This window comes from Amblyomma americanum, chromosome 6, assembly GCF_052857255.1.
Source record: "Amblyomma americanum isolate KBUSLIRL-KWMA chromosome 6, ASM5285725v1, whole genome shotgun sequence".
NCBI classification, from domain to species: Eukaryota; Metazoa; Arthropoda; class Arachnida; order Ixodida; family Ixodidae; genus Amblyomma; species Amblyomma americanum.
In genome coordinates, this window is record NC_135502.1 from 76,956,210 (window position 1) to 76,980,069 (window position 23,860).

Sequence of the window (23,860 nt, forward strand, 5' to 3'; positions counted from 1 at the left end):
GGAGGGGCGGTAAGTGTCACTGCGCGAGTTTTCTGGTACCAGCAATGCGAAGGGAGCATGGGTGCCGGTAGTTTGCCCGCTGTGTAGTGGGGCGCTTGCAGGACCACTACGGCGAAGTTCTTATCAGGCACCGAACGTTTACGTCTAAAGATTTTTGTCTGGACCTATGTAAATACAAGGCGCTATGTGTTAACAACCATCCCTGAGCAGACACGACGTACGGAAGCGCGAGGACTTTTGCATATCAATGTCGCTCTAACTCCAGGCTGCTGTAACTACATTGTTCTTCTATGGTGATTTGTTATCCGCCGAGAGAGGGGTGAATGGGGTACTGTATGTTGATATGCCGATTTACTCCAACTGCATTTTATTTTTCCACCGTAGTTATTGACCCATATCTGCGTGTCGGAAACATGCACTCAGACGGGCGCATGATAACATGAACAGAGCGCTAGGCTTGGTTGCTCATATAAAATAGGGCACGAGGAAGGCGATCGCATATTCCCGCTTTCCACCTGTACCCAAGATTATAAATTTACATTCGTGTCTAAAGTACCACGTGGTCATTAAAATTTATGAGCACGAAAAAACAAAAAAAAACGGTGGGAGGTTTAGCACTTAAAACTCATGCAACAGTGAGGATCCTTCTATAGCTTATCTGCGCAAGCCTCATGACAGACGTTGACTCTCCACCAGCTGTAGTGCTAACCGCAAAAAAAAAAAAGCTGCGCTTCAAGTTCTGTCATTCCCTCGTTGCACAAGTCTTCGGTATCGATGTTATTACTTTTAATTTTTTTCCCTGAAGTGCGCATTCACGTTCCATCACTCCGCATTCACACCAGAAGTCTTCACATGCTAGACAGCGATTTCATCCTTGTCTCCAGGTCAGTTTTTTTTTTTTTTACACTGTTAGCTGAAACCTTCACCCTCAACGCTCCTCGAAAAGCAAGGCTGCCGAGGCTGCGAGCGCGATGTCGGTGCTTTGTGCTACACGGAAGCCGCTATCCCGAAAATCTCAAACATTTAGCCGACATCTCTGCCATGCTTCCGCTGCCTCGACAATAGGAAAAAGAACCTTTCAGAGCCAATATAATGGCAGACAATGGCGGCTGAATGGCACCAGCTGAGCCATGCTAGTCTCACGATTTCCCTTCTGCTTCAGGCGCGCACTTGAACGCGGAGAGAGTTTCTGAATGCTTCACCGTTTTCATTTTCAAATATCCTCTAAATTCAAGACACCGAGTCGTTGAGAGCATCGGCTCAAAATGAAGACTGGACAACTGTGCACTGTGTCCGCAGCACTCTTACCGCAATTGTCGACGTTCAGCATACTGCCCTCACACTTTTTTTTTTATGCTTCTGGTAACGAGTGCAGAATGCAGAGTTGTCCAGTCATGTAAACGCCCTTTCTCCGTCCAGTTGTAAGCGGGATGCACCACTAACTCTGTAGTTTTTCGACGAATCATCATCATCAGCCTGACTACGCCCACTGCTGGGCAAACGCTTCTCCCATGTCTCTCCAATTAACCCTGTCCTTTGCCAGCTGCGCCCACCATAAAACCGCAAACCTTCTAACCTCATCCGCCCACCTAACTTTCTGCTGCCCCTTGCTACGCTTACTTTCTCTTGGAATCCACTCCGTTACCCTTAAGGACCAGCGGTTATCTTGCCTTCGCCTTACATGCCCTGCCTAAGTCCATTTCCTCCTCTTGATTTCGACTAGGATCTCATTAACCCTCATTTGTTCTCTCACTTTGCCAGCTTCCGGTCTGTTAACGTTACACTTATCATTTTTCTTTCCATAGCTCGCTGCGTTGTCATTAAAGGGGCTGCGAAACACCGCTTGAACGGCTGCCGGTTACGCTTCAGATGGATTCTTTATGTCACACAGATGCTGACTCAAAAAGAAATACGAGAATCGATGCATAGGAACGGGTGTTATTCAATGAAGAAATTTCAAAATACAAGCAAACAAAATGCTGCCCTCAACTCGATTTTCGCGCAGCTTCCCATTCCCATTTCACTCTCCCAATGACGACACCCAGGGCGACCAATCAAAAAAGCCTATCTCAGCACGTGGCGGAAGTTTGTACTTCATGGTTACCTGTTCTCTGTAACTCGTTCATGCCAAGACTGACAGCGCCGTTTGCATGGTTACAACAACCATGTGAACGGTCAGCTGACCCAGCGATGCTTCACCGTCACGTCGACGGCGCAGAAGGGAACACTGATCAGTGACGTTCCCTTACTTATGGATCCGAACTCCAGCGAGAGATACTGCGACGGTGTGACAGCCTGCGCAAGATATCAGACACATTAAGCATAGCGCGTACCGCTACTGCTTACCGCCGACCATCGCCCGTCGCTCTATAGTCGCTCCTAGCGCGCTGCTTGGCCACGGCGAGCAAGGAGCGCGCGCTTTTGAGGGGAACGTGGCGCCGTCTGGCGCCACCGCCCGGTGATTCTCCACAAACTGACGATGCGCACTGCCTGCTAAATGTGAAACGAACACATCCTTCCATGGGACCGAAACGAACGCTTATAGAGTGCAGTGGCTCGATCGGATCGATTCCGCAAAGCCGCTCTCAGATACATAGAGAGTAGTCATAAGTGTTTAGTGCTAGGTCGTAGGATTTTTACAGAGAGGCGCAAAGTCCTTCGATGCAAAAAGTAGCCAGTGCCTCTGGTGGCGTGTTTTTGTTTTACTTGATGTACAGTGATTTTATCTAGGGCAAACAAGCTGGATTGTTAACGTAATATAAAATACAAAAACCTGACAAAACGTATCTCGGGTTATTAACCCAATTCGCAGTATATTTACTCTTTGTCCAGTCATCAAGCTAGCGCAAACTGATGTCATATCCGCTGCGAAAAGCCGCCACTGTATGGTGACACCGTCAGCGCCACGAATTTGTTTTTGCGAGCTAATTAAATTATTAAAAACCACAGCATACGCGGTACGACCGATGCTAATAGCATCACTATAACTCATTCTATGCAACCAACACGCAAAACAATCCACTGAAAATGTGTTTCGGGCCCCCTTTAACTTGAGCTGAACCCTTCTTGTTAGCCTCTACGTTTCTGCCCCGTAGGGGAGGACTGCTAAAATACAGGTGTTGCATACTTTTCTCTCGAGGAATACTGGTAAACTGCCATTCATGATCCGAGAGAATCTGCCATATACGCGCTCCACCCAATTCTTATTCTAGTTATTTCCCTCTCAGGATCCGGATCAGCGGTCACTACCTGCCCTAAGTATTCCTTTACCACTTCTAGCACCTCGCTACCATTTAACTGCATTTGTGTGTTGAACATTACTTTGGTTTTCTGCACGTTAATTTTTAGACCCACCGTCCTGCTCTGCCTGTCCAACTCATTGATCATGGTTCACAAATTACGCTTAACAAGCATAACCTTTCTTAACAGCCAGTCCGGCGTTCTTGTCACTCCTGGATATAGTCATAACGAATTTGTTCATAAAGTGCGAGATGCTTGTTATCGTTAATAAGCGAAATGTAGTGTTGAGTTATTGTTACAGCTTCTGCTTTTACCCTGTCTCTGCAATAGCATAAGTATTGAAAGCTGATCGTACTGATCGTGCAAAAAAGACGAACTGCGCAACAAGAACACGGACGAAAGGGAGGCAGACACAGGCAGTGTGTGTCTGCCTCCCTTTCGTCCGTGTTCTTGTTGCGCAGTTCGTCTTTTTTGCATTATGATCAACCAACTAGCCCGACAAGTCCTGTTGATCGTGCGGCTGGAGCAACATGCCAGGCAAACAACCAGGCAGGCCTCTCCTGTTTAATTTATTAAGGTCTCTCTCTCTATATATTTCTCTCTCTCTCTCTATTTCTCACTCTTTCTAGTGTTCGAATGAATAATGCAAACAGTGGGAAAAGCGAGAAAATTTTCTCCCATCTTCCAGCTTAAAATAGGGAAATATTTCCCGGAAGCCATATTTAAAAAAAAATAGAGGTCAAGTGAAGAAACCAAAGTTTGAACTGAGTGTTGAGCGCTAATCAGTATTCTAGATCGATGGAACAAGATGTGCCGCTGGCCATGAGCATGGAATGCGGAAGCAGTGAGGTCGCGATGACAGAATGATAACAGCCTTCAAAACATTTTATCGCGCATTTATGACGCACAGATGGTGAGAAAGCAGGCTGGCTTGACAGGGTGCGCAAGAATACGCCCGAGCAGCAAAGCAGAAACCGCAAAGATTGTAAAGAACAATACCTGTCTACTATAGTTGCGTAAAAAACAGATCAGTTACAACGGCTGTAGAGCAGTTCAGGCGACTGCCACAAGCAGCAGCGTATACACAAGCCGTTCAAAATCGCAAACAGTGCACGTACTATGACAATGCATCCTAATTAGCCGAATAAAAATGTCTCGTTTCTTGCACGCACACAAAGCACAGTACTCGATTGCCTTATAAGGTTCCGCTTCGATGTAGAACCAGTAAGAGTATCTGCAAGCGCGCCATTAGACTGAAATGAACTTTGGTCCGAACCTAGAGACATCGACTTGAGCGGAGTCAGTTACTCGGCAGTGGTGTACGTCAAGCCGTCACAGCGAATGATAAGTGAATGTTTTCAGTCTGGAAACAAATCAGCGCAATCAGCGCTAATAATGAAAAACTAACTTGCAAAAAAAGTCACAGAAAAGGTCCATAAGAGAAAGAGAGAAGGCTACGTAAAAGCCAACGATATGTTTCTAAAAACCATTCAGTAGGCGCCGCAACGTTAGGCTATTTTTGATTGTTTTCTGAAGCTGTCAGTCGAATACACGACACTTCTTTTCAGGATTCATCTTAGAACCGGACGAACAGTTGAACGTGCTTGCGAAGGCAGCGGAATTTCTAACTATCTTATTGCAGTCTGCACTGAAGGCGCTTTTGAAGCCTGATAGAGAGCAGGCCATGTAGCAGATGGTCATGAAGAAAACCTTGGCCGGTGGAAGATCTTTCTGAATGGAACGATTCAAAACGCCACTTTTGCCTGCGGCTTCCAGCGCAGAGTAGGCGATTTCTAAGGCCGGCAGCTCAGGAAACACGCTTTCCATCCCGTCGCCTTTGAGGCAGCCATCTTTTTCCTCGAATGCTTTTGTCGCTTGCTCGGGAAAAATAGAGTCCACGCGTGTGCCGTTTGGTAGCCACCGAATGCCTACTTTATCTAAAGCCTTAACCAAACTCAACGCCAGCAAGTATCCCAGACCACCGAGAAACATGGCAGTTGTTCCTCCACTGTAGTACAGCGGCTGCTCCAGCGTGTACATAGGCACAGCCAGGCTGCCCGATACATAGTCGTACATCGGGTACGAAGGCGCGATGTTGAATGGGAGCATCAGCGCGTCGTGGTACGCGTGCGAGTCGTTGATGTGTCGTACTCTCTCGTTGGAACGGCGCATACTCCGGCGCGCTTCCATCCAGTATTCGGCGAAAGAGTCTTCCGTGCTCGGGTAGGACTTGTACGTTCTCTCGAGTTCCTCGTTGCTCATCAGCTGTTGATCGGGCCACACTCGCATCTTGACCGACTTTAGCTTGTCGCCGGCGACGCGCTTGCTGCGTCCGTCTAACCACTTCGAGCTGTTCACCTTCTCGACCGCAGCCGAGACGAGCCCCTCGAATCCGGCGCGGATTGAATCCATCTCTTCCTGCTTGATGCGGCTGGCGACATTCAGCGACAGGACGAGCACCCTGAACGTGCACTCAACGAGCGAGCCGCAGAATATGTTGCGGTACGCGTTCACCTTGTGCATGTCGCCGAAAAGCCGCAACAGCATGCGTGGTTCGGCGACGGGCGCGTACATCTGAACGAACATCCAGGCGTAGTGGCCGAGAATTTGCGCCTCGGTGTAATTCTGAAAGAAGCTACCGACGGTCTTCAGAAGGTTCTCATCGCTCAGGACCATATCGTCGTCAGCACTTAGTCGAGGACTCAGTGCAATGTTTCCCTGAAGCGCGGTCATCCAGGTGGCTGAGGTGATTGGCTGGGAGTGATTACCAATGCTTCCCAGAGGGAAAACAGCTGGAATTCTCATTTTAGCAAATACCAAACTATTCAGGTTGGTCAGTGCGGTGCCTTCTATATCGAGGGTCTCCTTGATGGTAGCTTCGAGCGAGGACTCGTTCATCAGTTCTGTGCTGTTAAGGCTCAAGTCTTTGTAGTAGCCCATCCAGTACGCACTATAGCTGCTGCTGTCCTTTACGGATTCGTACTGGTTCAAGAACACGGGCAGTACTGATGCGGGCTTGAGAGTGAGGCGCCATTTGTTGGAACCTGGCAGTGCCAGCACGCGGACTTCAAGCCACAAGTACACTTGCCACTTGTACGCCAGTGCCATCAAGACGTCGAGGGCGCCCCTGTTCTCTTGGGGCGGCTCCGGCCAGCTGAGGCCCATCTCGAGCATCAGCGCACGGAACTGCTGCAGGTACAGGCCTCCGTGGTCCGCCGCACTCAAGCAGGACTCGTGCATGACCAGCGCCTTGGCTCCCGCGGGCAACTTCAGCGTGCCCTGCACGAGCAAGGTGCCAAATCCTGCCAGGCGGGACAGGGCTACGCCGTCGACGGGGGTCTTGACGTGCTCCCTGTAGTCCCCCGAAGGCGTCCACGCGGAGCAGACGTACGCGCCGAAATCCTCGCACGGGTCCATCTTCTCGTTCAGCCGGGCCGTCAGCAGGGTGGCATGCATTCGGCAGTGAACCGTGTCGCACAACTTGCTCCCTTCCGCGGGTGGCACGTACACCCTGAAGGCCACCACCAGGGTAGTGATGGCGGCCGCAATCAGCAGCAGTATCGCGGTGATGGTGATCCCAGCTATGACCGCGTTCCGCTCAGCTGAAGGAGGCACCAGCTGGAAGAGAATGTACAGTCAGTGCCCTTCACAGTGGATACATTTCACTTGCTTTGAGAGGTGTAAGGTGGCTCAGAGAAACGATAAATGGCCACATATACCCGTCCGCCCCGATTAGATTGCAGAACAGTATAGACAGGACCCTGATTTTAGAATGTCTCAATGGGCCGTATGTTTAACCACCGTGGCCGTCCGGGAGCTTCAGCTGAGCAGGAAAGGGTAGGGGAATGAACAACTTGTTAGGGTACGCGTACCAAAGGAGCCAACAGCCACTGAAAGCAAGAGAAACGAGGAATCTTTGTGGTTCTGATATGCAAAGCGGGAAAATTAATACCGTAATTATTTTTCGTTTGAAAAATAATTCAACACAAAACAGAAAAAACAGCGTTTTGAGAAAAATCCTACAATCGCGAGAAGTCACGCAAAAAAAAAAATGAAAACGATCGACGATACAGCTCTCAAATGGGTGCCTTGATCCCAACGAAACGAAGGTAAGGACGGTGCATTATGCAGGGACGATTTTTGTAAAGGTCGGGATGTATATCTGTGGAGATTGCCCCATGCATGTCAGGTTAATCATATGTGGCGTCGACTTAATCTAAAGGATATCTATGAGCAAGTGTTTTAGTAGTGATTTTTCCTTGCCAATCATCTCCCGAGCTGCGTCCTAGTCGATGGCATGGACAGAGTCTTTATGCTGTTCTGCTGAAGCGCTGTATTGAGTATTGCCTTGGGCTGTGTCAATTTGGCGTTGCTTGATGATTCTCTTGAATTTTCCCCTCTAATCTAGGTAGGCAGCGTCACAATCACGGCAGGAAATCTTGTAGACAACTTCTGGGTTATACCTGGTGTTTCAGGGAAGCCTGCCACTCATTTTGAATAATCAGTTTTAGGTAAAAACACGCATTTTGCGTCATAGTAACACCGGTGTTGGCGGACACAAGAAAACAGGCGAATTATGTTAACTAGCAAATTGATTATTAAGTAAAGCCAAACAGTCCACTTTTAAACTATTACACATAGGTGCCTGGTTGAAATTAGAGATTTGTAGCTGCCCGTTAGTAATAGCTATATTAATTTTTATATCTTCAAAAAGGCAATTTACCCGCACCAGTGTGGCTCAACAGTTCTGCCAATTTCTCGCATATTTCGAAGCCGTGGTCCTGCCGTGCGCGAACGTACATGAGATCGCGTCACTCCGTGGCACACACGCCACGTGATCTCCTCTGGTGACGTAATCGCAGACTAAAATAGCGTCGGCGTTCAGGCTTCTCTGCAGTGCACAGCGACAGGCAGTGGCCGCAGTGATGACGTCACGCACTGCGGCGCCAAGTTTCCACCCAAGAAACAGTTGTTTCAAGGAAGAAAACGAATCCCATCGAAGATGAAGCTCACGGGACATTGTTTGCTGGCATGATACATCAAAGGCAGCGGACATCTGAAATTTCGCCAACAATGACATCCTTACGAATTCGCCCGCACTGCTCCAGCGTAGTGAGGAGAAGTCTGAATATTGTCGCGGTTTTAATCAGTGATTACGTCCCCATATTAAACGCTAGCGCAGAACTACTTAGCATGCTTTAAATAGAGGCTTCGTACATTCCAATTCTTGAAAAATTCTTGAAACACTATTTCACCCTCCCAAAGCTGCAAACAGCTACACTGGGCAAGCAGTCAAAAGTGCTGCAGTACTCCCTGCACATCTTGCTGCGATAAAAGGACGATCACCTAACGTATTAAAATCCGGCCTTTTGATTCTACAAACGCTTTCATCTCTATCCTTATCAATGAATCCATTCAAAAACGTACATTGAGCTTCGTTCGACCATTATTGACTTCTTGTGCAGTAAAGAATGATTCAATGAAAATTTCAGTCTATTAGTTCAGTCGTTAAAGGTTCAATACGTTCTCTAGTGGTATTGCTGAACACGAAGTCAAATGCCTGTGAGTGAATTGAATCTTGGTGGAATTTAACTCGTGAATTAATTTCCCTGCGGCTAAATATATTCTAGTAAAGAAGGTCAGAACAAAGCCGCTGATTAATGTTGAAGTACAGACATTTGGGCAGTATTCATGGGACATTGACTATCAGCGCTGACACATTACTACAACACGAAAAAAAGCCTACTTGTACAGATTTCAAACACTGCTCTGACATTTTCCTGCAGTGTTCATCCAGTAGTGGCCACTTTAATGAACAAATCTTAGCAATTAAGCCTCTCACTGTGCTTGTAATAGGTTTCACACTAGCGCTGAAACACTTTCAGAAAGCTGCACTTACTCAAAACTTTCAACTGGTTATAACTTTTCAACCAGATGAGCTGAGTCAGATTAGATTAATAACATGGCATGCATTTGTGCTGTATTGCACTGCCCTATTCTCAGCCGTGTTACCTGTTCCTTTCTGAGTCGTTGGAAGCTGTTTGCTGTCGCAGTCTGTAGGTCAATCCCTGCTGTGTCATTTCACATTAATTTAAATTGGTATTCCAGGAATGTTTCACCGCGAGTTGCACATATATGTTTCGTTAATGTTTAAGAAGTCATTACAGTGGTGTTTGTGTGTGATGTCTTCAAGCTCCAGAAAAATAACATTCTGGACAGTTTGGTTTACTTATGATCTGAAGAAATGATGATACTATCATAAGTTTTTGGCCTTGCTTAGGAAGGCACCAACCCTGCAAAACACGCCTTGGTTATATAGAAGTTTAATGCCTGCTTCCTAGGATGCATTTTGAGAGGTAAATATTCAGCAGATTCATTGCAAAATATACAGCATGTAGCTAAACGCGTTTGATTGCATCTAATCAAAAATTCAATAAAACACTAAGTGGATTCCGAGAGTTCGGCTAATAAGCTCTAAAATGCAACCCGAAATAAAGTTTCCAATAAAGCTCGGCGGCCAGCTTGAAATGGAAACTGAGTGAAAAAATTAACTGCCGAACCTGGTTAGAGAGCGAAAGCCGTGGCGTATCGGGTAAGTAGACGCGTCTTGGCGCCTGTAACGTTGAGTGCGTTCCGTGCACTGAATAGGCAGCGCGCCCGCCCTGCCACCCTGGCAGGTAGAAGTTTAATGGTTGATCGCGAGATGTGGCTCACCCAATGAATTCTGAAGCCTATTCTACCACCCTCTACCGGCGAATCGAAAGGTCAAAGGTCAAGTGGTGCAACACCATGGTGGACCACATATGGTAAGGCCTATAGCCACACTTGACCTCTGGCTCACTTGAAGGTGAACCGGCAACGCACGGCGAAATCGGCTTTACCTAGCGCAGTGAAGTTTTCTCTTGAAAACTGTAATGAAAGAATTCAATTTCGTCAGGACCTACAGCCAAACTCAATGGTCTTTACATATCAACTCAATGCCCATTTGTCAGAGGGTCGGACCACTCAGTGCCCATGTGCCATGAAAGGTAATCAGAAGGTGTACATGTTTTCCCAACTCACCGCTAACCTCGAGACAACAGCCGCGGGCGAAGGGGGCGCTAAAGGACGCCACATGAACCCGCCAGCCGCGGGTGCCGGGACCGGCTTTTTGGTGGAAACCCAACTCGTCTCGCTGATAGACCGGAGCAAAGAAGGAGGGGCAGACGCGCCCCGCTTTTCCGGAGAAGGCGCCGGCCTCGTCAGGCGTGAGGCAGCCGGATCCCTAAAACCTCGCACCGACGACAGCCCCGACGCAGGTGACCGCTGGGAGGGGCTGCCCGAGGACAGCGACAAGTCCTGAGCGTCCGTCGTGTTTTGGCGTTGCTCCGCGAGCGAGATCAACGCGTTGCCACCGGGAGGACGGGGACTTGGCGCAGGGCTGCGTCGAAGGGAGTGGCCGGCGGCGGCACGACTTGACAGCGACTTCCCCCCGTGTGTTGGCGATGCTGCTGCGGAGGAAGTGTGAAGATGGCGTCGGAGGCTGAAAGCGGCGAGGGTTTGGACTAGTGATGACAATGGGTGAACCGAGCCACAGGCCTAGCTCACGTCTATGCTTGCATTAGTCGTTTCGGTAATTGTGTAGATAATAGGAAGCTTAGAGGGTTGCGCGGAGTAATCACGGTTATCTGCAGCCATATTATTTATGTATACAGGTACCACAAGAACAAGATTCAATGGCGTCTAAGATATGTATTTATACTTGTTAACGCAGCCCTTGAGCATGTATTTAAGGGAGTGTAGACACAAGATTATGCTTGCATGCTATCGTCTTTGTAACGATGCGTAAGACATTATACACGGATTCACCACGAGGCATAGACCCAGTGCCCAAGCACCAAAGCGCTGTACTGCAAGCGTACAATCACCTAAGAGGATCACATACTGCGCTTGTACATCTCCTTCCACGGTGAAGTGGGCAATGCACAACAACAGGATCAGAAGACCAGACGCCACACTTACAGCTACCTACATGGTACATTATCTACACTGCCACAGATTTCTTATGTGTGTGTGTCGGTAAGCGCAATTTTTTTTTCAATAAATTGTAGTTGCAAGTGCAAAAAGTAAATATGAGAATGTAATATTCTGTAAGTAACGTGTGTGCATCTTCGTCTCCACTGTGCCTCTGTTACTGTGGGCTGTTCGCTGCACCGTACGCCGCTGTTGGCCGCGGTCGCATCGCTTAGCGCAGCCTCCCACGTGGAGTTTTTCCCTCAGCCAGTTGCATCATCGGGGCAGCATCAAAGATGGTGTCGTTGTAAGCGTCAACAAAAGTATCCTAATGGGTAGAACTGATATCACCCCCCCCCCTCCCCACCCCAAAGAAGAAAAGGAATGTCATACCATGGCAACTTCCGCATTTTGATTGTTGATGTACAAAAAAAAAAACATTCTGCGCACCTGTTACCCTGTGGCGTTTGCTGTCCCTAGCTATGTTGGCTGGCTTTGCGGCCGCAGGCTTCGCCACTGCTCCGGCCGCCTCTCCGTGTCGCCGCTGTTTCGGAGAGGTCGACGCGGTTGCTTTGCGGTTCTTGTTGCCTTCGTTTACGGCTTGTTCTACGGGCGCCGGCTTCGCCTCGGTTCCGTCCTCGGCTGCATGCACCTGCTCTTCCGAAGAGATCGGCACCAGAGCGCGATCCAGACGATGCTCTCGGTCGGAGCCTTCATTGCGAATGCTCCGTACGGTACTCCCCGCCACTGGGGAGTCAGAGGGAGCTTCTTTTTCTTCCGCCATAGAGTCCACTGCACAACGATAAGGCGCAAACACATGTTCTCGTCACGTACTGCAAAACGTCCGGCCCGAGTGACCAACAATTGATCAGTCAACAGCTTCTATCAGCACACTACATAATACAGCACAGCTCTCAAAACTCGAATTGGAAAAAAAGTTTCTGTGGACTATGAATACCAGTCGCAAACAAAAGTAAAAGGAAAATAACGGAAGGTGGCTCCCTGATGGCTTTTGAAAAACACGGTTCCGAGGGTAGAATGCCTTAGTACAGGACAGCGCGAATCGTCGACCGACAGGCTATCTCCAATAAAGGATTTAATGTAGTGATGGTTGAGTCATACGATACATGAAAGTCAGCAAAGTCAGTCAGTAAGAATGAAAATCAGTCAGTTACCTACATGAATGTCAGTCAGTTACATCAATGTCAGTGTAGCAGCTGAATAACAAGTACATTGTCAATCATTCTGCAGGCTAAACGAGATGAGCCAAGTGCAGTCACAGAGAAGCTATGCAAGTTACAAAAGCATGAGTTTGCATAAGCGTCGGAAAGGTCGACTCAGTAATGTGAAGAAGCTGAATAAAGTTTTTTTTTTCCTACCTTTGATATTGTTCTCGTAAGTTAGCGATGAAAGTGCATAAAAAAAACACTGGCATCATTCCTCCACGTTAACCCCAAAAGTTCGCTATGTCTCATTCTAGATACGACTGCAAGGCCAGGACAGCAAATCGAGCCTTACTTGTGCGCGGCGTTATATATCCTTGGAAACTCCCCCTACAGCCTTGTCAAGGCTGGCTCATTCGCCTTTCATCGCTCATTTAGTGCTTTAAATATAAACTAGCTCAGTGGACATAGCGGCAACATGCGAAGAAACCTACATATCTCGTGGCTATAAGTTTTAGTGGTATCTGATGGTCAAGCCTATTTTTAGCTTGCCTCAGATAAAATCAAACAAAAAAATACGGATGATTTAGTGTGGTGAGGCCAAATGCGAATTAGGTGCGCTCGCACTTCGTTTTTCACCTCGATTTCGGTTTTGTGTCGAGGCTCCGTTCTTGAAGGTAAAGCAGGCTTCTGAAAAAGATCATCAAAACCAATCAGTGGCGGCTTTTGTGCTAACGCACTGAAAAAGCTACCCCTCAAGGACATGGCGCGATAGCATTAATGGGTTCATGCCCAGATTTGCGGAATTGGTCATTCTGAACTTGAGATTCGTAGATCCCTGGGAGTTCTCGAACCACTCCTGGCTCAGTGGTGCAGCAGTTAAGAGATGCGCCACTGCTCTTCGATTGCAGGTGCTCCCAGCGGCGTGGGGCTCGTGAGAGCCACGTTGCTCGTTCCGAGCAACCTCTCGCAACAACTCATTAGTTGCACTACCAACTGCCACGGTGGGCAGTTTGCTCATAATCCGGTGGCCAGGTTGTTGTGACGTCACAAGGTCACGTGACATTGGTGGCCCACCTAGGGCAGGTAGCCCATCCCTTACAAAAATTTATTTAGACAGTCTGTAGACCGTCCATAGACTTCCGTCTATAAAGTCTATAGACTCTCTATAGGCAAACCCTAGAGAACAGTCTATAGGCAATACAAATCCTACAGGCAGTCTATATACAATCTATAGATTTATAGCCACACACTTTCAGCAGACTTGTCTATAGCCGGCCTATAGACTATAAATAGACAAAAAATATCTACAAGAAGGCAATAGAGTCTAAAGAAGTCTGTCTATAGATTTTTATAGGGGATGACCCGGTGGGCGCACAGAGGACGCTCTAGTGCTAGTGCTAACGCACTGAAACACCGTCACGTAACTCGCAGGCACGCGAGAGGAGGGGACAGCTGCTTGTCTAACGCAGTGAGAATGACGTCGTCGTAAATGGCGCTCGACTTATTAGCTTCGCAGTTCTTTGCCCGCATCCTAGTCGCTCTGAGTATCCACCCAACGACTTGTCGCGCATGAGAGGAGTAGGTGCCAGAGCGCCTACTGTTCGCACACAGGGAGCCGCTCACCTTCGGTGTGTACAACCCGGGAAGGGACGATGGCGGACCACAGGGGGAGAAAGGCAGGGCGTAGGATCAGCGAGGACTAGTGGTCGAAGCGACTGCACCGTGGGACGGGATTCTTCTTCTGCCTCGTCTCGAGATCGCACCCGCTCATGCCCGCGGCGCGTGATCGTACGGAAGACGAGATCGCGCTAGGCTGCTGTTTTTTTTTTTCACTCTGACTCAGTTAAGAAAGGACGAAGAATCAGCTTGGGCTAGTTGGTATCGCATCTTCAGGTAGAGCGCAGAAACCAGGGCGAGAGACAGGCGTAATACACGCAATATTTGCCGACCTTACACAACATTAGGCTTGTTATACATCAATTAAGCTATTTTTAAACGCAATGTTTCTGCTGTGCGAAAGGACGAGGACGAAGAACGATGCACTTACGACACGCACAATGCCGTTATCATGTTGAGGACAACAACAAGCGTAGACATTCAACTTTATTTGATGAATAAATACAACAGATATACACGTGTTCTCAATGGCACACCTGCAATCTGAACTAGGTTATAGCCCCTGGTTAGGTTCTAAGGAATGACAAGTGTCCGAAAAAGGATCGAAATAGAAAAATAAGAAGTGTCATGATAAAGAGAGAGAGACGGGGTGTATTGACGGGAAAGGCAGAGAGGTTTTGCTAAAAAAATACATATCATCGGAACAAATTGTTGCTCTGCGGAAACAAACACATGACTGTCTCATGTGGTCAGCAAAGTAGCAACTCGCAGTGTGACATCAAAAGATTTCGAAACTATCAAAAACCTCAAGTTCTGGTAACAAGGAATGGCGCGGACTAAGACCCCGAGTAAAAAAACGCTAAAATTCATGCAAGCTCAAGAATATTTCGCCAAATGGACGAGAACACAATTAAAAGCGCACCAAGCCATAGCTAAAGCCGAACAAGAAAACAAGTGGCCAAGTCTACAATAAAATAAAACAAGAGAAAAAACTGGAACGTCGTTCAGAACATAAAGTCATCTTGAAATAAATAAAGGAAGGCGTACAAATTTCAAAGACATAAATAGCACAGCATCGTTCAGAATATATGAATGTATAATGTACTAGAAATGTATTAGAAATGTATTATAATGTATTAGAAACTATGCCACCTATATAAACTCGGATTAATAAGAAATAATGACGCCATAACTATGCTATGCTTTTGCATAAGTGTTAATTCTCTTCAATCGGGCGCAATTATGACACCCTGTCAGGGGGACGCCCAACGAAATTCTGGCGACATTGGAAACCTGCACGAAACCGTACAAAAACGAAAGTTCATTGGACGATATGGAAATAGAAGGCTGAATTATGCAACTGTCAATGGTGCCAATGTTTCGATAATCAGATGCTCCCATTTGTATTTTGTCCTTGCCTAGAACTGCGCCTTCTGAAAGTGGGGAACGCAGTTGCGTTACTGCAAATTCTTGCAGTTCTTGCAGTGCTCCAACTAGGGATTCCCCTGCATTATTTTCCACTTTCAAACTGTGCTTTCTTGCTCTTCCATTCAAAACACTTAACCGCCTGGCCTAACGTACACGTGGCAACACCACTCCCGATATACAATCGGTGAACTTTCTTCCATGTTTGGGAGCGCATGAAATCCCCTTTGCATCTTTGATCATCGCTCACAGCTTTGCCAGTTTGCATGGGGCTGAAAATACAAACTTGGCACCGAACTATGGCGCGCTTTCTTGCCGTCAGATTCATTCGCTTACCTTTCCCAGATCGTCGCCGCTGTCATACGCCCATCAGATTTCTCTAGAGTTGGAACTGAACAGAAATGAATTGAAATTTCATTCCGCAAGAACAGAATTTTGCAAGTAACTCAGGCAAAGACTGTGAGGGCAACTTGAGGAGCCCAGACTCCCCCTGACAGGCATCATAATTGCGCGCGGTTGAAGAGAATGAACACTTATGCAAAAGCATAGCATAGTTATGGCGTCATTATTTCTTATTAATCCGAGTTTATATAGGTGGCATAGTTCCTAATTATACATTCATATATTCGGGATGATGCTGTGCTATTTATGCAAGTCTGCAGTGTGGCTACAATATGAGACTATTCAGGCCAGGCGTACAGCTCTTTGTTGCAAGATAGTAAGTTTGTTAATGCTTCCAGCTGATTTATAGACCATACAGTAAACGCATAGTTCACTAAGGAAAAATAAAGATATATATATGATTATATTATCAAGGCTGGGGAAATAATAGCAATGGCGGCGCATAATGGCGGTTGTCCTAGATAGTTTATTATTAATGAATTTCATGCGGTCATCCCATGCATTGTTTTCTGAGATGTGACACTCCCAATGACTTAAATGTGTTTACTATTTCAATTTTGGTGTTGTTAAACAACATTGGAGGCAACTGAACATATCTGTGGCAGCAGGGGTCAACTATAACAGTCTTGGTCTTATCAATGTTAAGGTTTAGGCAGGTTATTTGAGCTCATGTATTTACTTTGGATTATCTCCTATTAGCTCGAGCAGCCAAACCGACACACCAGTAGCTTGAAAATAATGAACCGGTACTATCACATCAGTAACATATCATACTACATGTAGAACTCACAGGATTACCCTTATACCTATTTTTCTGTAAAATTCATCCCTTACGTAATACCCCTTGAGGAGTCTTTAAGCTAATAAATTGAGCTAAACCGAACGCACGCGTAACACCCATATCTTTCAGATGCTCCTGTAGACGTCTGTCAAAAGACGGCTGAGAAATGTCGCTTAACACAGGAACTATGCTTGATCCTGATTTTACATCGAAAGCTGTTAAAGCTTTTGTTTAGCCATACAGCCCTACATTCTACCGTGGAGTCTACACAGTAAGCCCCGTAAGCACAGTAAGCATAATGCGTTCATTACTCGTTGAGAATTTAACTCACATAATGGTGTTTAATTTCATTAATTAAATCAGTGCGTGGAAAAGTGGAGAGAGGAAAACAAACCTCTCAAAGTTTATGGGAGAGGATGGAGAGGGCAAGTGCTGGAGGGAAAAGAGAGAGAGAGAGAAAAGGGTTGGGAGGCGACGGGTAGACAGATCAGATTTTACTAATTAGCATGAGCACGGCTAGGCTTTCTCTTACCGCTGACGATGTAGATTCCACAGCCAAATGAACGGCTAAACGCCTAGACCAAATCTATTACAGCTTTCGCTTGTTTATGCTCTAAGCCGGTAAGATTAGTTCTACAAATTTTCTGGATATGGTACTGCCCGTTGTGGTGGGCACCTGTCGATTTCAGATAAAACTCTAAGATTTCCAAGGATCTTCGAGTGTTGAGGCCAATTAAATTTTAGAACCTCAATTCCCCATGAAGCCCCCCGCTTTTCCTGATGGCGGCGGACCTGGTCATATTTCGCCCATTTTTCCTGCGGCTTTTTTTCTATTTTTATCCTTGTTCGCACGCTTGTCCTTCTTGATCACTTAATTATTCATGTGTTTTGACTTTGTTAGATTAGATTGCCCTAAATGCGCTTGTACGCGTTATATGCGCCTTGTATTGCTTCATGAAATAAAGTTCAAGATCTGCGCTTGTGCGTGTGTCGCAAGTGTATCCTTCTTCGCTCTCGTCACTTTCGCTCAGTATATATACATTCTTATACCTCCTCCACGAAGGAAAGCCGTGGACATGGGACAGAATTCATAGAAAGCGGGTATGTTATGGCCCCTTTGTTATGCTGAGTTCTTTCTTCATCAGCGATATGGAAACAGCGTTTACACAGTGTTCACATAGCCTATCATTTCCGGCGTCCTCAACAACTTCGGGCACCAGCTTTACATTTTGTTTACAAAGCACTTAGCTTCGTTGAAAAAAAAAGAAAGGACAAGTTTGGGTCCGAAAAGAAATAAATCCACTAATATGATAAAGCGACAGGCGGATGATGAAGCATGTAGCTGTGTGTGGCTCCACGACCCATCCTTGGTTTCAGTAAGGAGCCATGAAGTCCCTATAGTGCAATAATTCCTCTTTTGCATTTCACTTGCAGCGATATCGGGCGACCATATATTGATAACCAGCCGGTGATCTCGAGTTTCTCAGAAGAAATGCTTACGTTCTGAGCCACCATATATGTTAGACTGGAAAACATGTGGATCAAGATGGACCGCCTGAATTCAACTGCCATTATTCGCTCCCAGACAAGGGTACTGGTGCCGGAGGTGGCGAGGCTTATTCTCGTCTCAGAATTGCCATTTCAAAGGCTCCAGCCTAACGAACTCTACTGATGGTAGAGAAGTAGGAAGAGCCATTACTGGAGACAGCAGGCCGCTAATAACGTGCCTTCTCGCTGATCACGAGTCAAAAACGAAGCATATGAGTGGGCGCTGTGATAAGCGCGCGTCCTGCTCAGGCTCGCTAGAAACCAAAGAAATATTTCTGTGGGTGGCCTTGTCGGGATCTTGGAGCACCTAAATGAGGGTCCGTAACAGTGATAGACTATAAATCTGTGACATCCGTAATAACGAGATGAAATCAGTGAAAGCTGAATACTGAGGAATCGGAGGCCAAAGAGACCCAGAAGCCGTATTTTGTAATCATACCCATCGTTTCAAACTCGACAGTTTCATCCCTGACACCAACACGCACACCGTTGACGTGATGTCCCGCCCTTTCGCTCAGCCTATTGCAACAACTCAGCAATAGGATGGCAACGCACCTTTCACAAATGAAATTCCAGTTGAGTTTCTGTCTAACGGTTCCATCACTCAACTTCAGATACTACTTTTATTGGCGATAGCACATTATACTGGAGCAAGGACAGCTAGCAAGTCGAGTACTGAGGCGAACAAAAAGGCCAAGATAAACTCGTCAGTGCCTTTCGACCGTGCAGGAATATCATATTATATCACTAAATACAAAGAAAACGCTAATTCATCCGTATGAAATAATATTACCCGAAAAAAAAACGAAATCTGCGTTCTGAAATAAACCCCGAGAAAACTCCGCCGAAAAATTTAAAAAAAATAGAAACCGGAAAGCCCAATCCTTAGCTATATCCCTACGCCATGTCATCTTGACATCGTGAAACGTGTCTTCATCGCTAGCTGGAAAGCATTGTTCATGTAATACAAGTTGGGACGTAGGCTTTGGGTATGATTTCGGGTAACCGACTACTGCAGAAGCTGGGGCCATCTCGATAAATTCGTTTCAGCAACCTTCCCAACTTAAGCATGCGAGAACTTTTCTGAACAGTCATCATGGAACAAAAATTCGAAAAATTTAGCTGGTGAGATTAAGCCTAGTACAGCATAATAACACGCGTGCGGAGCCTAGCTGCAAGGTTAGAGTGCCTCGATGGGCTGGCGCAGCTTCCCAAGCAGAGGTGCTGGCTCCGAGACACCCTACGAAAGCTTTCACAAGCTACGTTCCGGGCGCCATCTGATGTTTAAAGAACGAGGTCACGCCGTTTCCGTCTTCTACTTTTACTCAAATGTGCTCCAAGATGGAGCCACATGTCTAGAGGCGTAGCTGCCCTCAGTAGGACAGGTTACGAAGCGTGTAGCACACTGCACGGGAAATCTCCCCGTCGGTGCTTTTGCCCTAGGAAGGCAGCGTAGGCGAGCATCTCTTCTGGTGGCTTTTGAGCGCAGTATGTTTGGCGGTGGCGTCATTTGATATCCAGCGAAGCTTCCTCAGTGCCGGACAGCACCAAGAAAGGTTCTATGAAATGGCAGATAAGCGCAATCACTGCTTTTTGCAGAGAGCGCGAACCTAAGAAGCGGTTACACCTCATCGTGCTATATTTATTCTTGCAGAACCTGCAAACGTAAACGCGCATTGTTTTTGTTGCTGCTCATAAACAAGAACTTAATTTTTAATGAGACACGGAAAAAAAAATAACTGATAGTCTAACATCGAAGATTGCACAGTTGTTTCTCTCGGAAGTAGTAAGCAGAAATCCAAATGCAAAAAACAAAAAGACTACGCTATGCTGCGTCAGTCATGGTGCTCAGTGACAGGACGCCTTTCACCTCTTGCTTAATCCCTTCCTACTCGGTACAGTGCAGGTGTGGGCACACTTTGCCATGAAATTTCTTTACGTCGTGTCTGCTAACACGCCTTTCCTTATTGCAACTAATAACGTCCTATACCGGTGGGCAAAGAGTGTACGAGAGATGAAAGACAAGAAGGCGCCCCTGATGAAAATTGGCTGGTTTTAACACGATGGTGTTAAGGGTCCCGGTCGGCCAAAAACCTGGCGTCTGTCGGCATTTTAACAGTCTTTTACGTCGCCAGCCAGGAACACCACCTTCACGTAACCAAGGAACGTTATCGCGTAACCGTCTTAAGTAAAATTAAATGTGTCCCCCCCCCCTTAAGTTTTCTTTTTTTAATGAAAGGCGCAGTAACTTTCTCACTTCCCGGTGAACACCTCAACCAGGCCGTGAGGGAATGAAGGAAACAAGGTGGAAGCGAATAAAAAATTTGCTGATGTTCAACCCGGATGGACCTAGTTACGAGCGAAAGCAAAGCCGGTGGTATTTATAGCGAAAAATGGGGTGATGCCATTGCTACGTCATCGCATGACGTCACATCAGGCGAAGCGAATCTCATCTCTAAAGATCAATGTGAGACCCGCCGCGGTGGCTCAGTGGTTAGGGCGCTCGGCTACTGATCCGGAGTCCCCAGCTTCGAACCCGACAGCGGCGACTGCGTTTTTATGGAGGAAAAACGCTAAGGCGCCCGTGTGCTGTGCGATGTCAGTGCACGTTAAAGATCCCAGGTGGTCGAAATTATTCCGGAGCCCTCCACTACGGCACCTCTTTCTTCCTTTCTTCTTTCACTCCCTCCTTTATCCTTTCCCTTACGGCGCGGTTCAGGTGTCCAACGATATATGAGACAGATACTGCGCCATTTCCTTTTCCCAAAAAACCAATTATTATTATTATTATTATTATTATTATTATTATTATTATTATTATTATTATTATTATTATTATTATTATTAGATCAAGGTCAAAGATGAAAACTCAAAGGTCAAGGTCAAAGTTCACATAACCGCTGGTCAGAAGTCGTACTAGTTGGTAATTAGATTTGCCCCCATGCCATACTTGGCATATCATGGTTAAAGCAGAATGACTTAGTCTTAGTCTGACCTTGCTAGGCTTTGAAGGTCACATCGACCAACCGACGCTAAATCAGGAGTTGTGCCTAGCATAGTAGAGCTTCCGCTCTAAAAATTCCAGAGACGCTGAACACCCGGCCCATCACAGAATGCGAAAGCATAAAATGAACACTGGTTCACGCGGGTAACTGCGGAAACGAGGGGCTCGACCGTCTATCTTGAGGTTTAACCAATCAGGGGGCGGGAGACCTCTCGGGAAGAGACGCGCCCGCTGAGGCGCCTCGCTCGTACGCGGAGATCACAAACTTTTACCGCGAGCTAAGATGCACGTATCCCGCCCCTTGCCCCGACCTGGACAGGGCGAAAGCCACGACACTAAGACGACTACAAACAAAGGCCATTGTTAGCCCCTACCGATTATGTTTCGTCACAAACGGTGAGTATGACCCTGCATGCCCGCACTGCGGTGACGGGACGCAAGCCACCCAAGACCATATATTATGGGAATGCGCTAGGAAACCCCCTCCGACGACACTCTTGCCAGCTCCCTCGGCGGAGGAATGGTACAAGCTCTTGGCCAGTTCAAGAAAAACAACGAAGCTGGCTCTCATCACGCGAGCTCAAGAGGTCTCTCCCAAGTGGAGGCCACCCTGGACTCGCCAAAGCCCCGACTAATCCCATCCCTTTTGTGAAAATAAAGTTGTAACCCCCACCCACCTCCAACGATAATAAATTTTTCGGTTCAAATCAGCCGCTGGTTCTTACGATTTACTGCACGCTTGAGAGATGGCGCTTCCAAGCGCCCATTCAAATCTTCCGCCGTCCTGTGCGATTTGTTGCATGCTCGCGAGATGGCGCTTAAAATCTATTTTTGGGGGGGGGTTTGGCCATGCGTTCAAATCTCCAATTAAAATATGTTTCACCATCATCATCGTCATCGGTTTTCTGACTTTTACGCATGCTCTTTTTGGACTAACTTGCTCACGGATGGAAGATGCATGATGACATCCAAAGTGCAGCATGAGAGACAGAGTTTAAAACGCGGGTTGGTAGATGGTTCGACTCCCGACTAATGGTTGGCGCAAGTTACCAGCAGCAGTTCTATGCTAGATATCACGCAGATTCGGACACGGTGAGTCCTGCACTTGTCCGACAATTTTGGGGCCCATAGTCTTTGCAAAACGCCAATGCATACGTTGGTTTCCGGATCGACTCCCGACCTATGGCTGATAAAAATTGTGACTAGTAGTTCTGGGCTAGATCTCATGCATATTCGAATTCAATTAGTTCCGCATTTATGCAACAATTTGGGGGTCCAGAATTTTTGCCAACAAAACCGCCGCTTGACCGAGTATGACAGCGACACAACGCCGGGGAACACCTCAACGGGCTTTTGTATAAAATTCAGGGAGACACTTCATCACTGATTAGGTGTCACAGAGCGAAAGCATAGAGTATCGCCGTGCGCCCTTGTACACTACTACACAGCGGGCATTGCCCTGAGACTTTGCGCACATTTCATTTAATAGGCACCCATGCATGTGTTGGCTGACGGTTCGACTCGCGATTGATGGCTGTCTGAAGTTACTACTAGCAGTTCTGGGGCATATCTCGCGCAGATTCGAACACAAGCAGTCCCACATTTTGTGCGAAAATTTGGAGGACCACTATAGTTGGGCCAGAATGCCTCACTAAGCAAGATGGCGCGTCCTTTCCCGGTGTATGTATCCACATGAGCAAACCAAGTACGCAGTTCTTGTGGATGAAACCTAATAAACTCCGCTTTCCAATTCCATTCCAATTCTATTATAATTCCAAATCCACTTTTCTTCAAAATTCTCCCAAGCTGTAACAACGCCGGCGGACGGCAGGTTTTTGCTCCATCGAGGCTTCTGTGCTATCGCAAAATAGTTTCCACCATCTGGGGATTTTAAACGTGCACCGACATCACACAGCACACAGGCGCCTTCTGCATTTCGCCTCAGTCGAAACGCGGCCGCCGCAGCCGGATTCGAACCCGGGACCCGGGTGCACCGGCTCAGTAGCCGAGTGCGCTGATCACTGAGCCACCGGGGCGGGTGCCCGTGTGTTAAGTGATGGATGGCGCAGTAGCTGTCTAACTTCTCGGTGGACACCTCAACCGGGCCGTAAAGGAAGGGACGAAGGACGGAGTGACAGAAGAAAGAGAGGAGGTCCCCAAATCGTTCCGGACTGGTCGCATTCGAATCTGCGTGCGATCTAGAACCGCATCGGTCAGGAGTCACTGTCAACCAGTGTCGAGCAAGAAATATGGCGAAACCAAGAGGCTTTTGCCTTGCAGTGGGCTTAGTCATGCTGACGATGAAGATGATGATGATGACCGGTGCAGATCGACTAGACCAAAATAGGTGTCTTTTCACGTGGGCTATCCTCGCTGGAAGCGCACTTTCTTAGTTTAGTATATATGCGTACAAAGAGAAACCACCTTAACTTTAATGATCCAGCCACCTTGAAGACACTGGATTGATTACAGAAAGATTTCCTCATACAACACTGCTGTGGCAACCCAACACATTCGCGGAAGCCATACAAGTCCGTGAGACGCTTTCCGCGTTCCTAGACTGGCCTTACAAGAGGGCAAATTTGGGCGACTTCCTTTTTAGCAGCCTGATTCAACGTCGTTCAACAGCAACTATAACGGCCTACACACGCACTTAACGTGCTCATCCCGCCGTTGTTGAAGGCG

At 47.1% G+C, this 23,860-nt stretch overlaps 1 protein-coding gene across 2 annotated transcripts; it reads right to left on the bottom strand.

Annotated features, from left to right (window-relative positions):
* Nucleotides 1-4,696: 4,696 nt before the first annotated feature.
* LOC144093738 (endothelin-converting enzyme 1-like) lies at nucleotides 4,697-12,020 on the bottom strand. 2 transcript variants are annotated; one of them, XM_077627417.1, is made up of 3 exons: nucleotides 11,683-12,020; nucleotides 10,303-10,727; nucleotides 4,697-6,858 (listed from the first exon to the last, which is right to left on the bottom strand). In XM_077627417.1, exons 1-3 carry the CDS (start codon nucleotides 12,014-12,016, stop codon nucleotides 4,780-4,782), a joined length of 2,838 nt encoding a protein of 945 aa, XP_077483543.1. In that variant the 5' UTR covers nucleotides 12,017-12,020; the 3' UTR covers nucleotides 4,697-4,779. The 2 variants fall into 2 exon arrangements, with proteins under 2 accessions (XP_077483543.1, XP_077483542.1); XM_077627416.1 differs by having other exon boundaries at nucleotides 10,303-10,730.
* Between the last annotated feature and the right edge of the window lie 11,840 nt (nucleotides 12,021-23,860).